At 41.4% G+C, this 16,482-nt stretch overlaps 1 protein-coding gene across 1 annotated transcript; it reads right to left on the bottom strand.

The window, feature by feature from the left end:
• Positions 1 to 12: 12 nt before the first annotated feature.
• On the bottom strand, positions 13 to 15,300 carry LOC147195741 (calpain-1 catalytic subunit-like). The gene is made up of 22 exons (XM_086127267.1): positions 15,217 to 15,300; positions 13,751 to 14,005; positions 13,202 to 13,271; positions 12,989 to 13,107; positions 12,316 to 12,449; positions 12,056 to 12,230; positions 10,723 to 10,797; positions 10,515 to 10,600; positions 9,584 to 9,658; positions 9,357 to 9,517; positions 6,691 to 6,860; positions 6,097 to 6,108; positions 5,804 to 6,012; positions 5,676 to 5,721; positions 5,553 to 5,603; positions 3,885 to 3,942; positions 3,722 to 3,783; positions 2,569 to 2,637; positions 2,371 to 2,449; positions 2,115 to 2,231; positions 877 to 929; positions 13 to 807 (listed from the first exon to the last, which is right to left on the bottom strand). Exons 2-22 carry the CDS (start codon positions 13,985 to 13,987, stop codon positions 781 to 783), a joined length of 2,085 nt encoding a protein of 694 aa, XP_085983393.1. The 5' UTR covers positions 13,988 to 14,005; positions 15,217 to 15,300; the 3' UTR covers positions 13 to 780.
• Positions 15,301 to 16,482: the final 1,182 nt, after the last annotated feature.

Here is a 16,482-nt window from a genome sequence, read left to right as displayed (position 1 = left end):
TTTTTGTTTTTTTTTCTTTCAGTTTTTCTCTTTATTGTTCATTACAAAGACAAAGCATTCTGCAAGCTAAGCTAATGTCTAATAGCCAACAGTCAATATTGTATTCCTTTTCTGTTGTGATCATCCTGTTCACAGTTGCCGGGAACGGGAGCTTATCCCAAATGACTTTGTGGGAAAACTGGACCTTAAACTGGTTGCCAGTCAATCACGGGGCACATCGAGACAATCATTCGGAATCACATTTGCAGTCCGTGGGAACTGGACTCACACTGCCTGCACCAAAGTCAGGCAAACGTACCGGGTGTCATCAACCCTTTTTGACAACAGACTTGCTTTGTGGATACTGATTCATACAAAGGGCCTCCCAGTTTGGCACTTCGAAAAGGATAATGGTGACTTCGACCCGCCATCATGAACTCAACAGCAAACACGTTGGGGAAAATATTTGTGTTGATTTGTATTTGCTGCGGAATTCTCATGATTGATGGAACTTGTTTTACATTTTACGTGTAGTGGATTTAGTAAGGCAGTGTATATAGAAGTTGCGATTACAGAGAAAATGGTCATACACACGTTTGAGTACAGATATAATTAAAGACATACTGTACAATAACCGGAGGTTTTAACCCGACACCATCAAATACAGAAAGCAAGCATGGAACGGTCATTTTTTATACCTTTTTATGTGAACAAATTCTTCCCCTTCTTTTTTTTTTTGTTTGTTTTGCTAACAATCACCAGGCGTCTTGGTTTTGGTTTTCAACTCATTCATCTTGAACTTCAGGTGCACATTGAAATTTGCATCCACTGGAAAACAGAAATATGTCATTAAATGATGTTAAGACATCCCGCAGGATGACACGTGGTCTTTCATACCTCAGATTCAGGAAGCGTCAGCGTCATTCCATCAGAAAAACGCTGAAAGATTTCTAATGATGAAAAAAATAAAAATAAAAACATATTAAAGCTTAGAATACAATGTCGGGGAATCTGATGCACAATGGGCCCTAATTTCGTGCCCAGCACGAGTCTAGTGCTCATTTGCGGATGATACCACTTTATTTTATAAATGATGTCCTACAAGGCAGCGAGGATGAGTTTTCCCAAAATTATCACATGGTTCGAACGCAAACACATTGTCTTTAAATGATTGCAAAACCAAGTACCATATATTCCGCACTATAAGGCGCACCTAAAAGCATTTCATTTTCCCAAAAGCCGACAGTGCGCCCTATAATCCGATGCACCGTATATATGGTGTTACAGAGTCTCTATATTCCCCATTGAGCTGTTTTCCTGATCATGTTCCAATGCCATTTAGTGATGATGATTAGCAGGAACCAATTTAACCTAAAAGGATTCTGCTTGACACCAATTGACATGTGCATTCACCAACACACACTCGAACAGACAACTACTTTGTGAGCTCTGCGCAGCCATTATGAAACGAATATAATACCAAAAGCAGAGTTTATTGACAAAACGAAGGAAGGAGACAAGCAAGGCTAATAAGGATATTTAGCCCCTTGTGGGTGTGAGCACAAGAGGTTTGTGTGCCTTTTTGTTGAATCAATGGTCTTCATAACTTTTGTCTTTAATTTATTGTTTTGTCATGCCATTTGCATTTATATGTTTCATGTCCGTGTTTGTGACTGGTTCTTTATTACAGCTACAGCTCTGGAAACCAACCTGTATGATATTACAGTATATTGTCTTCCCTTTGCTGTAGCTCCATCTAGTGGAAGCATAGCGCAATTGCAGCCACTATTGTAGTTTCTATTCTATGCGCCTTATAATGCAGTGCATCCTATATAAGAAAACGGTTTCAAAATAGGGCATTCATTGAAGGTGCGGCTTATAATCCGAAGCGCCTTATTGTGCAGAAAGTACGGAATATGATTTTTAGTTGCAGGAACATAGACGTGGAGGCAACATTGACTGTGCAGGGAACAGAGATTGAAAGGACTAATTAAATTATTTTTTAAACCATTTTGATGGATGGACACAGAACATGGAAAAGCCAAATACATTCGAACACGTCAAAGGCATCCCAAACTGCTGCTGAGGAAAATGAACAAAAACAGCATGTGACAGTAATAGTAGACTCCACCCACTTTTCATACAGACGAGGCGAAGAGCGAGAGTGATGAAGTTCTCCATTGTCACACCTCCGGAGGAAGACCCATAGCGTAAGGTCAAGATTTTCAACATGTTATTGCTGACCCTTATTCCTGAAAACAGGTCGACAAAAAAAGGGGCATTGAATGTCTTTTGACAGAAACGGAAGACATTAAGTACATGAACCCGATGGCAGCCAGGTAATCGCCAAACACGGTTTATCAACAAAATCAAAACGTATCCTGACAGTACCTAAAGCATCGGCAGCATTCCTCATCTCACTCAGGGAAATTGTTCCATTTGCCGACACATCAATACGATGGAAAAGTTGCTGGAGAAATCATAAATCATAACTGATCAACAACTACTGTACATGATATGATATTGAGAGAAATATTGAAATATTTTGCCTGTTTACTTTTTCCTGAGAGCAAAGAAGGATGTGTTTACCTTGTACGAAACAACCTTCTTCCACAAACTATAAAGTTCCCCAGAATTCAGTTTTTGGGTGGTAGTTGTCTTTGCAAATTCATGTCAAGGTGAAAGATTGGCACATGTTTGACACATTTTCCGTACAGATTGTGGTTTGTGATTTTACTACATTTGCTGACAGCATCCAAGACTGGAACGAGGCTGGCAATCTGCCACAACATGCCCAAACCTATCCCAGGCCACTTTGGGGAAGAGGTAAGGTACATCTTGGATCAATCACCAGTCAACAGGGCACGAAAAGGCCAACCTTCACATTGGCCTTTGCATCTATGGGCAGTTTATTTTGGAGCTCGTCTGAAATGCACGATTTTGGAATGTGGGTTCAAATGAGCAAAGTCAACAAAGAAAGGTATTCAAATCCTGATCCTTATGACAATAAGGTAGACCTCTAACCAAGATAGGCCGCTCACGCGCTGTCATTTGAAGCAAACCATATTTTGGCAGGTGTCCCTGTCGCTTGAAAATCAGCGCTTTACAGTAATTGGCGCGTTTGTTCGACGATAAACATTTCATCGTCAAAGAGAGCAGGCTATTTTCAACACATTGGATTGGTCGAGAATTTGAACGCCATGTGTGTGGACTGGCCAATCGTGTAGCTTTGTGAAAAAACTGCGGTTTTGACCCAAGGACAGCATTTTATTATTATATTCCTCTGATTATTATGTTTTTATGGCCCCTGGGGATGTTGCCTGACTTCTGTGCAAGCGGCGCGGGTTCAAATTCTACTCCTAGATCTTGGACTGACTGGTGGCCAGTCCCGGGTGTCATCTGCTTTGCGGTAGCTGGGATTGGCTTCAACTCACCCGTGACCCCGAACATAGTTTACGTTATGAATGTGGATTGGAATGCATGGCATGCAAAATGAATGAATTGATGGCTTTTAAAACTGGTCAGTGGCCTCATTGAACAATTCCAACAAGTGGCATAAATACATTCCTCTATCCTCATCCGCAGTAGATCCAGTTCAGAACCAAAAACGTAACTATTGGGCTGGCGTATCCCATGATGTGAGGAGTAATGATGAATTCAGTTTTGGGTTTGGTTTTTTTTTTTGGGGGGGGGGCCGTTGTCTTGTCCTGCCTGACTTAGAAAACAGCCCAAAAAAGGATACGCTCATCATAACAACCATGCTGCGGCATGCATCAATGCTGAAGCCCCCAGTTTTCAAGTCACCTAGGAAAAATGGGAAAAGAATCGCAACACCATATCAGAACCATACAAGGGAATTCCCTTGACAGCCTTTGTGAGGGGAAAAAAAAGTGTCCCACCCTTACCTTCCAAGATTTTATCATTGAGGAACTTCTGAAGCAGTTCGGCATCCATTTCATCAGACTGAAATGAAATAAGATGATGTGATGAACTTTTTGAAATTACAAATCAGCTACATGCTTGCCAGTAGCGGCAAAAAAAATAATCATTATATATAATATATACACACACACACACACACAGATAGAGAGAGAAAGTGTATTATACTTAATACACAACATTCATTCTGTTGTCTTTGTCTCATTATTCTTGTCATCGGGGGTTCTTTTGCATCATGCTTTACGTCCAGGGTGCTATTGTTTATTTTACTTTTGAAGATACCATTTAAATTAGTTATTTTCATTATTGATTTATCATTTATGTGCAGCACTTTCTGACAACTGCGTTTGCTCCGCAGCACTGTATGAATAAAGTTGTGATGAGTTTTAATGGCGGTAAATGATTACAATGACATTGGAAATGTTCTTATCCAAATGTTCGCCTCTGGAAATATGTTGAACTGACGTCACTGACTTGAATAGTGCTCGTACGCCGCTCTGCATTGTGGGTTGGCCCAAACATATTGGAGGTGAGTGGGAACGTAAACCACAGTTTCCTGGACAGGTTAATTGCTGTGTATTTGTCAAAAACATGTTGAAAATACAAGAAGCTGCTGGTTTGGATCGATTTACGAAAACAATGAAACCTGCTGCTTCTGATGTGTGATAAAAATACAAAGGTATGTGAGTGTGTTTCTTTTTCAACTTCGTTTTTATGGTCGAGTGGTTAGCGCGTCGGCCTCACAGTGCAGAGGTGCAGGGTTCAATTCCGGCTCCGGCTCCGGCCTTCCTCTGTGGGGTTTGCATGTTCTCCCTGCGCCTGTGTGGGGTTTTCTCCGGTTACTCCGGTTTCCTCCCGCATTCCAAAAACATGCGTGGCAGTCCGATTGAACACTATAAATTGTCCCTAGGTGTGAGTGTGAGCACGGATTGGTTGGTTGTCTCTGTATGTCTTGCAATTGGCTGGCAACCAGTTCAGGGTCTACCCCGCCTACTACCGGATGATAGCTGGGATAGGCTCCAGCACGCCCCGTGACCTTTGTGAGGATAAAGCGGATCACCAAATGGATGGATGTTTTTAGTCCGCTCCAGCTAGACAAGATATCATCGTATACTAAACTAACATTTCAACAATTGCATACACCGATACAACTTATAACAGAACATCATCTTTGATAGTTCCTTTTAACACACACATCATGAGTGGCTGTGTGTGGCCCGACTGAAGGAGGGAACGCAAATGGATTCCGGATATTTATTCCAATCTTTCATTTTTGCCCTTTTCAATGTGACTTCCGGGTAGGAGGGAGACACTCACTGAACAAATACAGTTCCAAAAGTTATGATCACATTCAAAGTTGAAATGATGTTGACATGAAACACAGTTGTCTGCCAACTGCAAAGAACAGTTCGAATCCTCATGCCAACAAGTGACTCATTCAGCAGAACAGTGCCAACGCGCTCTTTCACGGAAATGTGACTTTACCATACAAAGCAAAGAAAGGGCACACCTCAAAAGTGCACGGATTTTAGCTGATTAAATATATTGCAATGACAATCATCTGTCATCAGTATTTACCTGGTTCTCGCCAGTTAAAATAAAATGTATGTTGCGACACTCAAATGCACGATTACCTTGTTAAAAATTTGCGAGAAGAACGTCATCTTATCGTCAGCATCCCCGGGCTACAAAACAGGTAGTGTTAAATCCACACATTCACATTCACATTCAATCAAATAAAAAGCTTGCATCACAACCTCTTCTCCTTCGTTAGGTCCGTATGTATGACCGCCAGATGTTTCACTGCGGAGATATATTTTGCAAAGGTAAAGGGGTAGACTGGAATGCAAGCGCAAATTTTCAGAGGCACTACAAAGAGACTTACTGGATATGGGCCTCTGCCTTGGAGAGGATGGTCAGGATGAAGGAAGCGGTCTCGTTGGGCTTGAAAGTTGACGGTACAATCAGGTATTCCCCGGGCTCCAACATGACGAGCTCCATCACCTCCCGAGCGTTGACATAGTTTTTAGTCTGCACCACCGGTTTGTTTCCACCGAAGAAAGCTGCTGGAAACTTCCCACTCTGCGCCTTCAACTGTAATTCGGTTTCACACGTGACATTTCGAGTAAAGCTCTGTCATAAAATGAGATGACATGATACTGACGGAAGTATACTCACTTCTTCTGGTACCTAGGATTTGATGGAAATTGGTTCATGTTGGGGACAAAAAAAAAAAAAAAACACCGTTATTCATCATTCATTAAATGTGACTAATATTAAAAAAAAAAAAATCCACGTCTCACCCCTCGGGTGGTGTCCGTCCCTCATTCAGCTCGGGTCCTCTACCAGAGGCCAGGAAGCTTGAGGGTTCTGCGCAGTATCCTTGCTGTTCCCAGCACTGCACATTTCTGGACTGAGATGTCCGATGTTGTTCCCGGGATCTGTTGCAACCACTCATCTAGTTTGGGGGTCACTGCCCCGAGTGCTCCGACCACCACGGGCACGACTGTCACCTTTACCTTCCAGGCTCTCTCCAGCTCCTCTCTGAGCCCTCACAATTTCAATCACCTTAACCCAGCTAATCATGCGGTGTACATTTCTTCTATTCTTTTTACCAATAAGTCAAGTAAGCTGAGCTATTTTATTTGTTGAATTATGTGTTCGGAACTGTTTTGTTTATTTGACTTTTTGGCTCAGCATCATTATTTCAGTACGGTTCCCATATTTGAATAACGGCGGCATGAGTATTAAACATGCTACGACTGTACTGACCTCAAAGACTGAGAATCCAATGTGAAGATTCTTGACCAGGGCTCTGTTTCTTTTGTCCGGCTTTTGCATGAGCGACACCAGCATGTTTTTCCCCCCACGTTTGGAAGCACATTCATTGTGAAGTTGGCCAATACGGACTCGATACTGTGGATTTGTCCAGAAGCTCTGCTCTGTAATGCAAACAATTTGTCAATTTTTCCAATAGCCTGTTTTTTTTTGGGGGGGGGGGGGGGGGGGTGATGAGCAAAACTGTATGAGCACACTAAAAAACACACTCACACTCATCGCGCTGCAACCTGCATCGACACCCATACCAATGTGTCTTTTGTTAGTACAATTCCTATTTATTGAAAAATTATGAAAAGTTTTCCAAAACAGTAGACGTTTCATCATGAAACTGTTCTGCAACAAAAACAACTGAGACAAAAGGAGGATATTGCTACCTACAATGCTGATTCAAATCACGCATCGAGTAAGATTCTTCTCTGTGATGCAATTTGGAGTAGTCATTACAATTTACATCACTACACTGTAGTGACTGTAAATTGTAATTTTCATTTTCATTACAATTTACATCACTACACTGTAGTGACTGTAAATTGTAATTTTCAATTTCATTACAATTTACATCACCACACTGTAGTGACTGGTAAATTGTAATGACTGGAAGCACGGGGAAGACATATTCTGTCTACAGAGTCATTTTGTGAGTTTCGTATGAAAGCAATTGACCCTGGAATAGGAATATGGCAAGGGAGCAAAATTATCTTTTAAAAGATGAGTGTTGGAGTTTGCATGTTCTCCCCAGGCCTGCATGGGTTCTCTCCCGGTACTCTGGTTTCCTCCCACATTCCAAAAACATGCATGGCAGGTTAATGGAACACTCTAAATTGTCCCTAGGTGTGAGTGTGAGCGTGGATGGTGTTTCGTTTGTGTGTGCCCTGCGATTGGCTGGCAACCGGTTCAGGTTGTTCCCCGCCTACTGTCCAAAGACAGCTGGGATAGGCTCCAGCACACCTCGCGACCCTTGTGAGGATAAAGTGGATCGGAAAATGGATTGATGGATGAAGATGAGTGTTGGCTGGTAGGCTGAGGCAAGGGCCTATGTTTGAACCTAAGAAACATCCTAAGAAATTGTATACGTATGCTGTCTGACTGATTTGTAAAAAAGCAACAAGCTATGAGCTCCGACTCCTTGGCCGAGAAGGTAATAAGTACCAATATAACTGATTTTTGGAATGAGGTGAAGGGTCTTAACAATTGTAGGATTATACTCACATTGCACTGTATTTGGTATCTCATGATTTCTGAGCTGTGGTGACGGCACTACATCACCTAATTTAATTGTGTTAAAAGCAATATTTATGCGCCTGATAAGGTTGAGTGCATTGATTTTAAGGCATTTTTATTCACATGAGGTGACCCACACTATGATTAAACCGTCAGTTCACAAAACAAGGGGTTTGGATCACATCACTACTGAACACATGAAATATGCCAGAATGAGATGAGTCCCCTTGCTGCCATTTGCTTCAATGCCTTCTTAATTCATGAATATCTGTCTTTTTAGTTCCAGTGATACAGGATAAATCAGATAAGGTTGGCTTTTCCCAATGGCTATAGACCAGGGGTAGGGAACTCCGATTCCACGAGAGCCATATCGTGCCTGTTTTAGATCCCCCCTTACTCCAACACACCTGATTCAATTGATCATGATCGTTTCAGGCTTATACAGAGCTTGCTGATGGGCTGATTATTTGAATCAGATGTGTTGAAGTAGGGATAGATCTAAAACAGGCAGGATATGGCTCTCGAGGAACTGGAGTTCCCTACCCTTGCTATAGACAAAAAAATCGCCCTTGCCAGAATGCTGTGAGCTGTGGAGATGATTTCCTCGACTGACAACTAATTTGGCTTCAAAGCAAAGCATGTCACAGTCCTGACCTTTCTATCAGCCTGACCACCTGTAATACTGAGTGGATGATGGAATCATATTATGTATGCGCATGACCTCTTGATCTTCAGTCCCCCGCAGTGTTGGTCACCCCCAGCTTCCTAATGTTGCTCTGAATATGGTGTTGACTATGATATGAAATTCAACCTAGATGGCGATGTGGTCGAATGTTTCCTTCATTCAAATTGGCAGGTGATATAACTTGAGACGTATAAGCAAAGTTAAATATCTTGGCTATCTCATCACAGACCAGTTGAAGGATGACCAAGACATGTACAGGCAACGTCGCTCCATGTACGTTCAAGCAAATAGTTTGCTTTGCAAGTTTGCCGCATATTCGGATGGAGCGAAGGTGGCTTGATTCAGAGCACACTGCACTCCACTCTTTGGTGTATTTCCAGGGAGATGTTCGTGGCTGCAGGTGTTGGCTGAAGAACTCCGAGAATTGTACCATGACATTGACAAACATCAAATTGAGGACGACATGCTATCTTCCTGTGGAAGCATTGGTTTAGTAGTCTCCTCTGAGGTCAATGATTATTTAGTTGTTTGGTGAATATGCGCATATGTTTTAAACGTTAAATCTTTTGGATGTATTGTCTTCTTCTTTTATGTTGATGATGGAGTTTGGAATCAAGTTTGTATATAGGTAGGTAGTTGTAGGTCAGTTGGTAGCTATGCACCGACTTGAGTCCGGATATTCCAAAAGTACCAAGATTATTCAAGCATCCTCCAGCTGTTTTCCCAGCAAGCCATCTCCCCTCATAGTAGGACGTCTTCCAATGGCAGGACGAGTTTCCATCAAGGAAGTCGGGGCACATACAGCAGATGTCAAGATCGCTATAAAATCTACAAAATTCGCCCAGGCTCATCCTGCGCGAATGATTGTTTGGTTAGAATCACTGATGAGTGTTACCACTTGAATCTGAAGGCGCTTACCAAAACTCCCCATTGTCAACCACAGAAAGACACAGAGCTCGATCTTGTGGGCTCACGGTTTCCCACAAAGGTGACCTGGTAATTTGGAGAAGAGGCATCATTTATAACTGCTCACTCTTCAACAAGTAAAACGCAGCACACATCTACAAAATACCAGAGACATTATCATGTGATGAGCGCAACCCGTAAAGATCTGCGCTCTGTTGTATACTATATTTTGTCGGTTTGTATATAATATGAAATATACCAAATACCAGTACTCATTTGGCATCCTTCGTTGTGTTATTGCAGTGGTACAGTATCCTTAAATGTGAAGTAAAGCACTCGTACACAGCATATAAAATTTATCGTGGAACTAAATTTGAGATGTCCAGCATTACTTGATCATGTTCCTTTTCTGGGGATTTTATTTTGTGTCTGGCAGGAACGATAGCAGTCGCAATTTCCTCGCTGAATTTGCCTTTTCACAAACATTCAATCGTGACGATTTTAGCGGCGCATCTGACTCAATATTTAAGATAAGATAAGATAAGATAAGATATCCTTTATTTGTTTATTTATTTACCTATAGTGTAACACTTTAACGTTACTTAACCTTAAAATAAAACATTTTCATTGATTAATTGGTGTCTTTAATTGTTTACATTTCCAAAAACCATTCACAAAATCAAATTTTATACACTGTACGTCAACTCTGAATTTGGCTGGAATTGATCATTTTGGCCTAATTATGCATTAGTATATGAGGATAATACAAAAAAATGAAAGGGCACCTAATGGCATATTTTCAGGCATAATTAAGACTTGAGCCTGGATTTAGGCTCCTTTATATGGCTTAAAAAAAAATCCTGATTTTATTTTCTCTTATCAGCAAAAATTTTCAAAGTCAAATCACGAATGACAGTGATTGCTCTGTCCTGATGGGACTTACCGATCACTCCAGTCTCCATTCCACTCCCCCTTGCCCCAGGGGTTTAACAAACGCACCAGACATACTGCTTGGCCTCGGCTCGTTATCTGTTCCGTAAAGTCAACAGAGAACACCGCGTTAGTTGTGCACTCAGACATTTCTAACCCTAAATGAAACACTTTCAGACCAAACTTAACCACAGATGGTCAGGTTCTATACTTTCTGTTACCTCTCTGACCCCTGTGACGGTGTATGCGTGACCTTGGACCAATCCATTTGGCAAAACAGTGTTGGCCGGTGTCTCCTACAAGTCAGAGCAAGCATGCTTCAAGTCCTCACATAATACACCATGACAGAATAGCAAAAAGGCATTTTAATTTGCCACATACTTCCTCGTATTTGACAAGATGTGGCGTGACAGACTTTGCCTTCATGGGCTCTTATAACAATAAGTTAATCTTACCCAGAGCTTTTCTTTTATGTGCAAGCTTATTCTCATAGCGTGAATTAAACTGACATTTATGATCCCTAAATGCCCTGGTAGTAAAGAATCTAGGCTTAAAGATTTGTATTTCTTCAATCTCCCTGAATTTAGGATAGAGAATAATTCATACATTAGCCATCGCAAAGTAAAAGTCCATCCATCCATCCATTTTCTGAACCGCTTGATCCTCACTAGGGTCGCGGGGGGTGCTGGAGCCTATCCCAGCCGTCTTCGGGCAGTAGGCGGGGGACACCCTGAATCGGTTGCCAGCCAATCGCAGGGCACGCAGAGACGAACAACCATCCACGCTCACATTCACACCTAGGGACAATTTAGAGTGTTCAATCAGCCTGCCATGCATGTTTTTGGAATGTGGGAGGAAACCGGAGCACCCGGAGAAAACCCACGCAGACCCGGGGAGAACATGCAAACTCCACACAGGGAGGCCGGAGCTGGAATTGAACCCGGTACCTCTGCACTGTGAAGTCGACGTGCTAACCACTGGACTACCGGGCCGCCTTCAAAGTAAAAGTCTTTATATACAAAAGCGCAAACCAAAATAAGCCCACACGCAGTGAACTACATGAACAAAGGAACAACAAGTAACAGGGTTGGACACAGCAGTTGTAAAGCACCCGACAAAGGGCATAGGAGGAATCAAGATGTTCTGGTGACGTGTCACCAAGCAACCAGAGCTTAAATACCGAAAGACACAAGGCCACACCCAGCCCTGTAACATAATACAGGACCATAACGTTACAGAATTGGCAGCCAGATTCGATTTCCCAACGGAGCGTGCACTCCCGCACCCCTGAGTAGAACTTACAGGGAGATTGAGGAGTGTGATACCCTGTAGTTGGATGGTCGGTTAATTGAACCCTCTAGTTTGTCCCTCGGTGCGATGATAAGTGTAAATGATTGTTCGTCTATGTGTGCCCTGCGATTGGCTGGCAACCAGTTCGGGGTACCTACTGCCCGAAGACAGCCGGGATAGGCTCCAACACGCGGCGACCCTCGTGAGCGTAGCAAGTTCAGACAACGAATGGATGGATTTCTTGTGTGGTAGATTTGTGCTTACCCCTTGAGGAGTGCCACATCCCATCAGTGACTGCGATTGTCCGGCTCTGCATATAAGCTCCCAAAGGTCTTGCGGAGGATCTGACAGCTTGATACAAATGTGAACACCACCTGTGAAGTCCACCAACGCCTCATCGGGTGTTCCAGAACTCATGTCTGAATAGGAACCACACACTCTGACGCAAGTACATTGGAATTACTTGCAAAGACCACAAAACTGAACAGATTTTATAGGAGTGATTTAGACACGTATGTCCATACTTAGCATAGGCTTTCTCCAACAAAGCAGGCCAAAATTCTGTTGGGTCCTTGGACCTCACAAAAAGCAGGTTGCCATTGATTGTTGGGAGCTTGTCATCGATGACGACATCTACCCATCTGCCAAATCTCCAGAACTGAAACGTGAGAGATGAAGTCACCAATGCAATACTTCTTCTGTTGAGTGTGCATCGATCGTATGTTTAAATCACAATTTATTGTATTTTCCATGACAGGGGTCTGAGTTGCAATGGACCTGTGATTTTTTTTTTTAAGGTTACAAAGGGCACACAATGAGCTAGCTTGCACAGCGACGTTAGGACATGTCATGTGGTACAAGAAGTCGTACTCAATAACTGCTGTTCATTTTTTTTTTCATCTGATTGTTTTTACGGCTAACAGTTAGTACTATTATTCATGATTATAGCAAAGGCATAATTACAGTAAATATTCATATTCTAATTTTGACTTTACTTCTGTATTAGCATCAGTGAGCAAGACAAGGTACAAACAAATTTGTGTTGCATCACCGTCAGATGAACAGAATTACGTTGTAAACCGAGGGACTTCTGTATTCTGTTTATTTTTATTTTTTTTTTTCAAAAACTGAACAGAATAGGAATAGAAACATGTTTTTCGTCATCTGAATGGAAATGTCATTTCTCTGTGTATTTACCCGAAAATGAAACAGTCCACAGTAGTCCTTCACAAAGTTTTGTTCAAGAGGCACGACATGCTGAAAAACAACTTTCTGGAATGTCAGTGCACCCAAAGAGGCGAGAAACCAGCAGTTTCCTGAGAGAACACATTATAAGTGAATTGGTTATGTAGGTATACCAAGTTTCTGAAAGTTATTTGGAAACTGCATTGAATGAAGTCATGTTCTTACCAACCATGCCTTGACCAAAGTCAAACCTTGAGATACCATCGACAACAAAAGATGGATTGGGAACCAATTTCTGAAACAGACATGTTTGACGGATTGTGTTCACGACCCAATTTTGGACCAGAAATACATGTAAAGAATTGTTCTGACAATGGATTTCAACAGAGCTGTCCTATTTACTCTTTGATTTTATGTTTTAAGACAATGACAAAAGCACAGCCCAAAATTAAAGGACACATTCAAAGCCATTCAAACAGTTAAAAACAAAAACTTCCTTCAGTTAAAACCAAATGAATAAAGATGGACAATCTCAATTTAATTTTGGTGTTAAACAACTCACAATTTGACCAAAATTCAACCTGAAAATATTACAGCACTTGTTATTTATTTCATTATTCACAGCAATTACTTGGATAAGTACTTTGTTCAATTGCATGCTATTAGTGCCAAAAATGTTACTTTTTACCCGTACACCCGCAACGAACTGCAATAAATTGTGTTCAAGTTTTGAGGGTCCACCAAGGGTTTGGCAATAAATAAAAAAAAGCTTACCCCTGGTCTATGCCATTGCACTTGTTTCAGGTCATCAGGTTTCAGTATGCCACTGCCAATGGATCTTCTGTCTGGGGGGAACATTTCATCGATGTAGCGAACTTGCCGGTTGATGCAAAACTCTTTCAGTCTTTCGTACTCTTGCTTGAAGAACACCTCGGGGTTGTCGACGGTCCCATATCCATCTCCTTTGTGACGTGCATTCAGGATGCTCAAACACACGCCCGGAGGAGGCATTTCGCCAGTGACTTAGCTCTGTTAAAGAAGAGGAGTTCGAAGTGATTACACCAAACTTGCCGCCTTTGCCGTTCTTACTGTTGGATGAAGGTGACAGTTTAAAACATAATTACAGTTTGGTGGGCATTAGTTGAGGAAATACTGCTTGCAGTCAGTCAGTCCCTACTGCAGTTCTTTATTAATTGATTAATCTTATGTATTTATTTATACTGAAGGTGACTTATAAATGGAATATGAACACCAAGAAATTGCTTAGTTTGGAAGTCAGAGTTCAACTTCATCCAACCATCAATCAATCAATATTTATCCTATCCCAATTGACTCCAGCGAAACATTGGTTAGACATCAGTCAATCACGGCACACACTGACAAACGACCATTTTCACAAACAAAACCACAGGTTGACCAGCGTGAGGGAGCGGCTTGCGGTCAAACTGTCAGGTTCCCACGGACTTGAAAATAAGAGCGGCAAAGGACAGTATTCTGGTTCTCATGTGGCCCTATGCAAAAAATAATTGCCCACCCCTGCATTATATTCTGTAAAACAATAATTCCAACGTGTTTTTACTTATAACGTGTGTCAAGTCAAAATATTTACAACGACACTTCCTCAGAACGGAACTTAACTCAGAAATACCATTTATAAAAAAAAAAAAATCTTTTAACATTTTAACCATCAAGATTGGTGGAACTTGAATTCTGAATCACTGTCAGAAATTTTGGACACAACTGTGCTTGTCATTTCCACCCTTAAAGAAAGCACATCAGGCTGTCATTGATATGACAAGATGAACCAAGTTAAGTGATTGAGCCGGTTTTACCGCTCCAAGAATATTAAGCAGACGTTAGGGTTATGCCAGGTTAATAAAACAATGGCTGATCTCAAATTTGACATTTAGATGCATATATGTCACCAATGACAACACACCTTGCTGCTAACCATTTTGTTGTTCTGAAACAAAAACAAAAAAATCCAAGTATAAGGTGGTTTCATTTGCGAAGCGGCATGGATGCTCTTGCCGATCAAGCTCACCTATAGATCACATATTTGCATGACATTCAATATCTGCAATCAAAACACAGTGCTACTCAACATCTCAATTAAAAACCAAGACTGAAAGCCCACCTTCATAAAAAACATTTTGCTGATTTGCTGAAATGACTTTTTTTTTAAATTAAAGTTCAGATGTAACTAAAATATCACATAGTAAAATCTCTGAATAACTTACCAGGGAAGAGAGGTTGTGTGTAGAGTTGTGTTATGTTGTGTTGTGTGCCGGTGGATCAGATTGCATTACAAGGCTCGATTTGTTGTGTTATGTAATGCCAGCATATCCCTGAGGCTCCACAGCAATGAATATGTTAATCATCTCTGAAGCACCGCCTCTGACGCCATTAAAAAAAATCAACAAAACACAATACGCTTTCATTTTGGTAGGGTGTCGTTGCATGTTCAAATATTCTACCTGCCCCGGCTTGTTCAAGGTTTCGCAATAGTTTGCTCTAAACACACAGAGCCACACCAACATGTACAAAATAAATTAGCTATAGTAGCTTACTTGAATGACACACAAAAACCACCACTACAATTTTTAACCTTATTGTGTATTCAATTCATACAAATTGTCATAACATAGTTATTGATTTGACATTCACATTCATTATGAAATTAATTTCACCTATTCTTTTACGGTTATACAGTAATCCCTCATTTATCGCGGTTAATTGGGACCGAAACCACCCGCGATGAACAAAAATCTGCGACGTAGCAACCAATTAACACATTATTTATTTATTTATTTTAAGTGCGCAAACGGTCTGCAAGAAGCTGCGAAAGTCAGCAAAACAACAGCGAGTCACATAGAGCAACATATAAAGTACTGTACTCCGTGAATATGATTTTTTTTTTTTTAATGAATGTGTTTGAAAAAATCCGCGATGCACTGAAGCCGCGATAAACGAACCGCGAAATAGCGAGGGATCACTGTATACAGTATATGCTCGCTTCTCTTCGGCATACCCAGAACGGTGATGTTTGTATAATCCAGGTAAGATACTTGACAATCTGTTTTCTGTTGTTGATGTTTGTTTGTTTGTTTTTGGGGGAGGGGGGCTGGGGGTTCAATTGCAGATGCATAGTATACTCTAGACCAGGGGTAGGCAATTATTTTCCCGGGGGGGGGCCAAATGAGAAGCAGAAAATATTGTGGAGGGCCGGGCCAAAAGTTAGAAATAGAAATAGAAAATAAAGAAGATGGCACAATGTCTTTGTATGCCAGTAATAATGTAACATTCTCCTCCACCATCACACTCAGCACCGGTTCTCCTCAAGGATGTGTACTGAGCCCCCTGTTGTTCACGCTCTACACATTTGACTGCTCTCCGACTCTTATTAGCGGTCCAGTTTGCGGAAAGTTTTTATCATGATAACAATCAAACCATGCTAGGAAATGCTCATTTACTCGAGCCGCAAGCAATTCACTCTGAGCATGGAA

This window comes from Hippocampus guttulatus, chromosome 13 (genome assembly GCF_054856545.1).
Source record: "Hippocampus guttulatus isolate MCC_2025c chromosome 13, RoL_Hgut_1.0, whole genome shotgun sequence".
Taxonomy (NCBI): Eukaryota; Metazoa; Chordata; class Actinopteri; order Syngnathiformes; family Syngnathidae; genus Hippocampus; species Hippocampus guttulatus.
The sequence above is the reverse complement of the archived record's forward strand: the minus strand, read 5'-3'. Positions and strand labels throughout refer to the sequence as shown.

What these genes read in the sequence shown, in the direction of transcription:
- LOC147195741 (XM_086127267.1), bottom strand. Translation starts at nt 13,987, where the DNA reads ATGCCTCCTCCGGGCGTGTGTTTGAGCATCCTGAATGCACGTCACAAA. An exon ending in CCGTCACAGGGGTCAGAGAG is followed by an intron (nt 10,601 to 10,722) that starts GTAACAGAAAGT and finishes TTTACGGAACAG; the next exon opens with ATAACGAGCCGAGGCCAAGC. An exon ending in AATGGAGACTGGAGTGATCG is followed by an intron (nt 9,659 to 10,514) that starts GTAAGTCCCATC and finishes CCAAATTACCAG; the next exon opens with GTCACCTTTGTGGGAAACCG.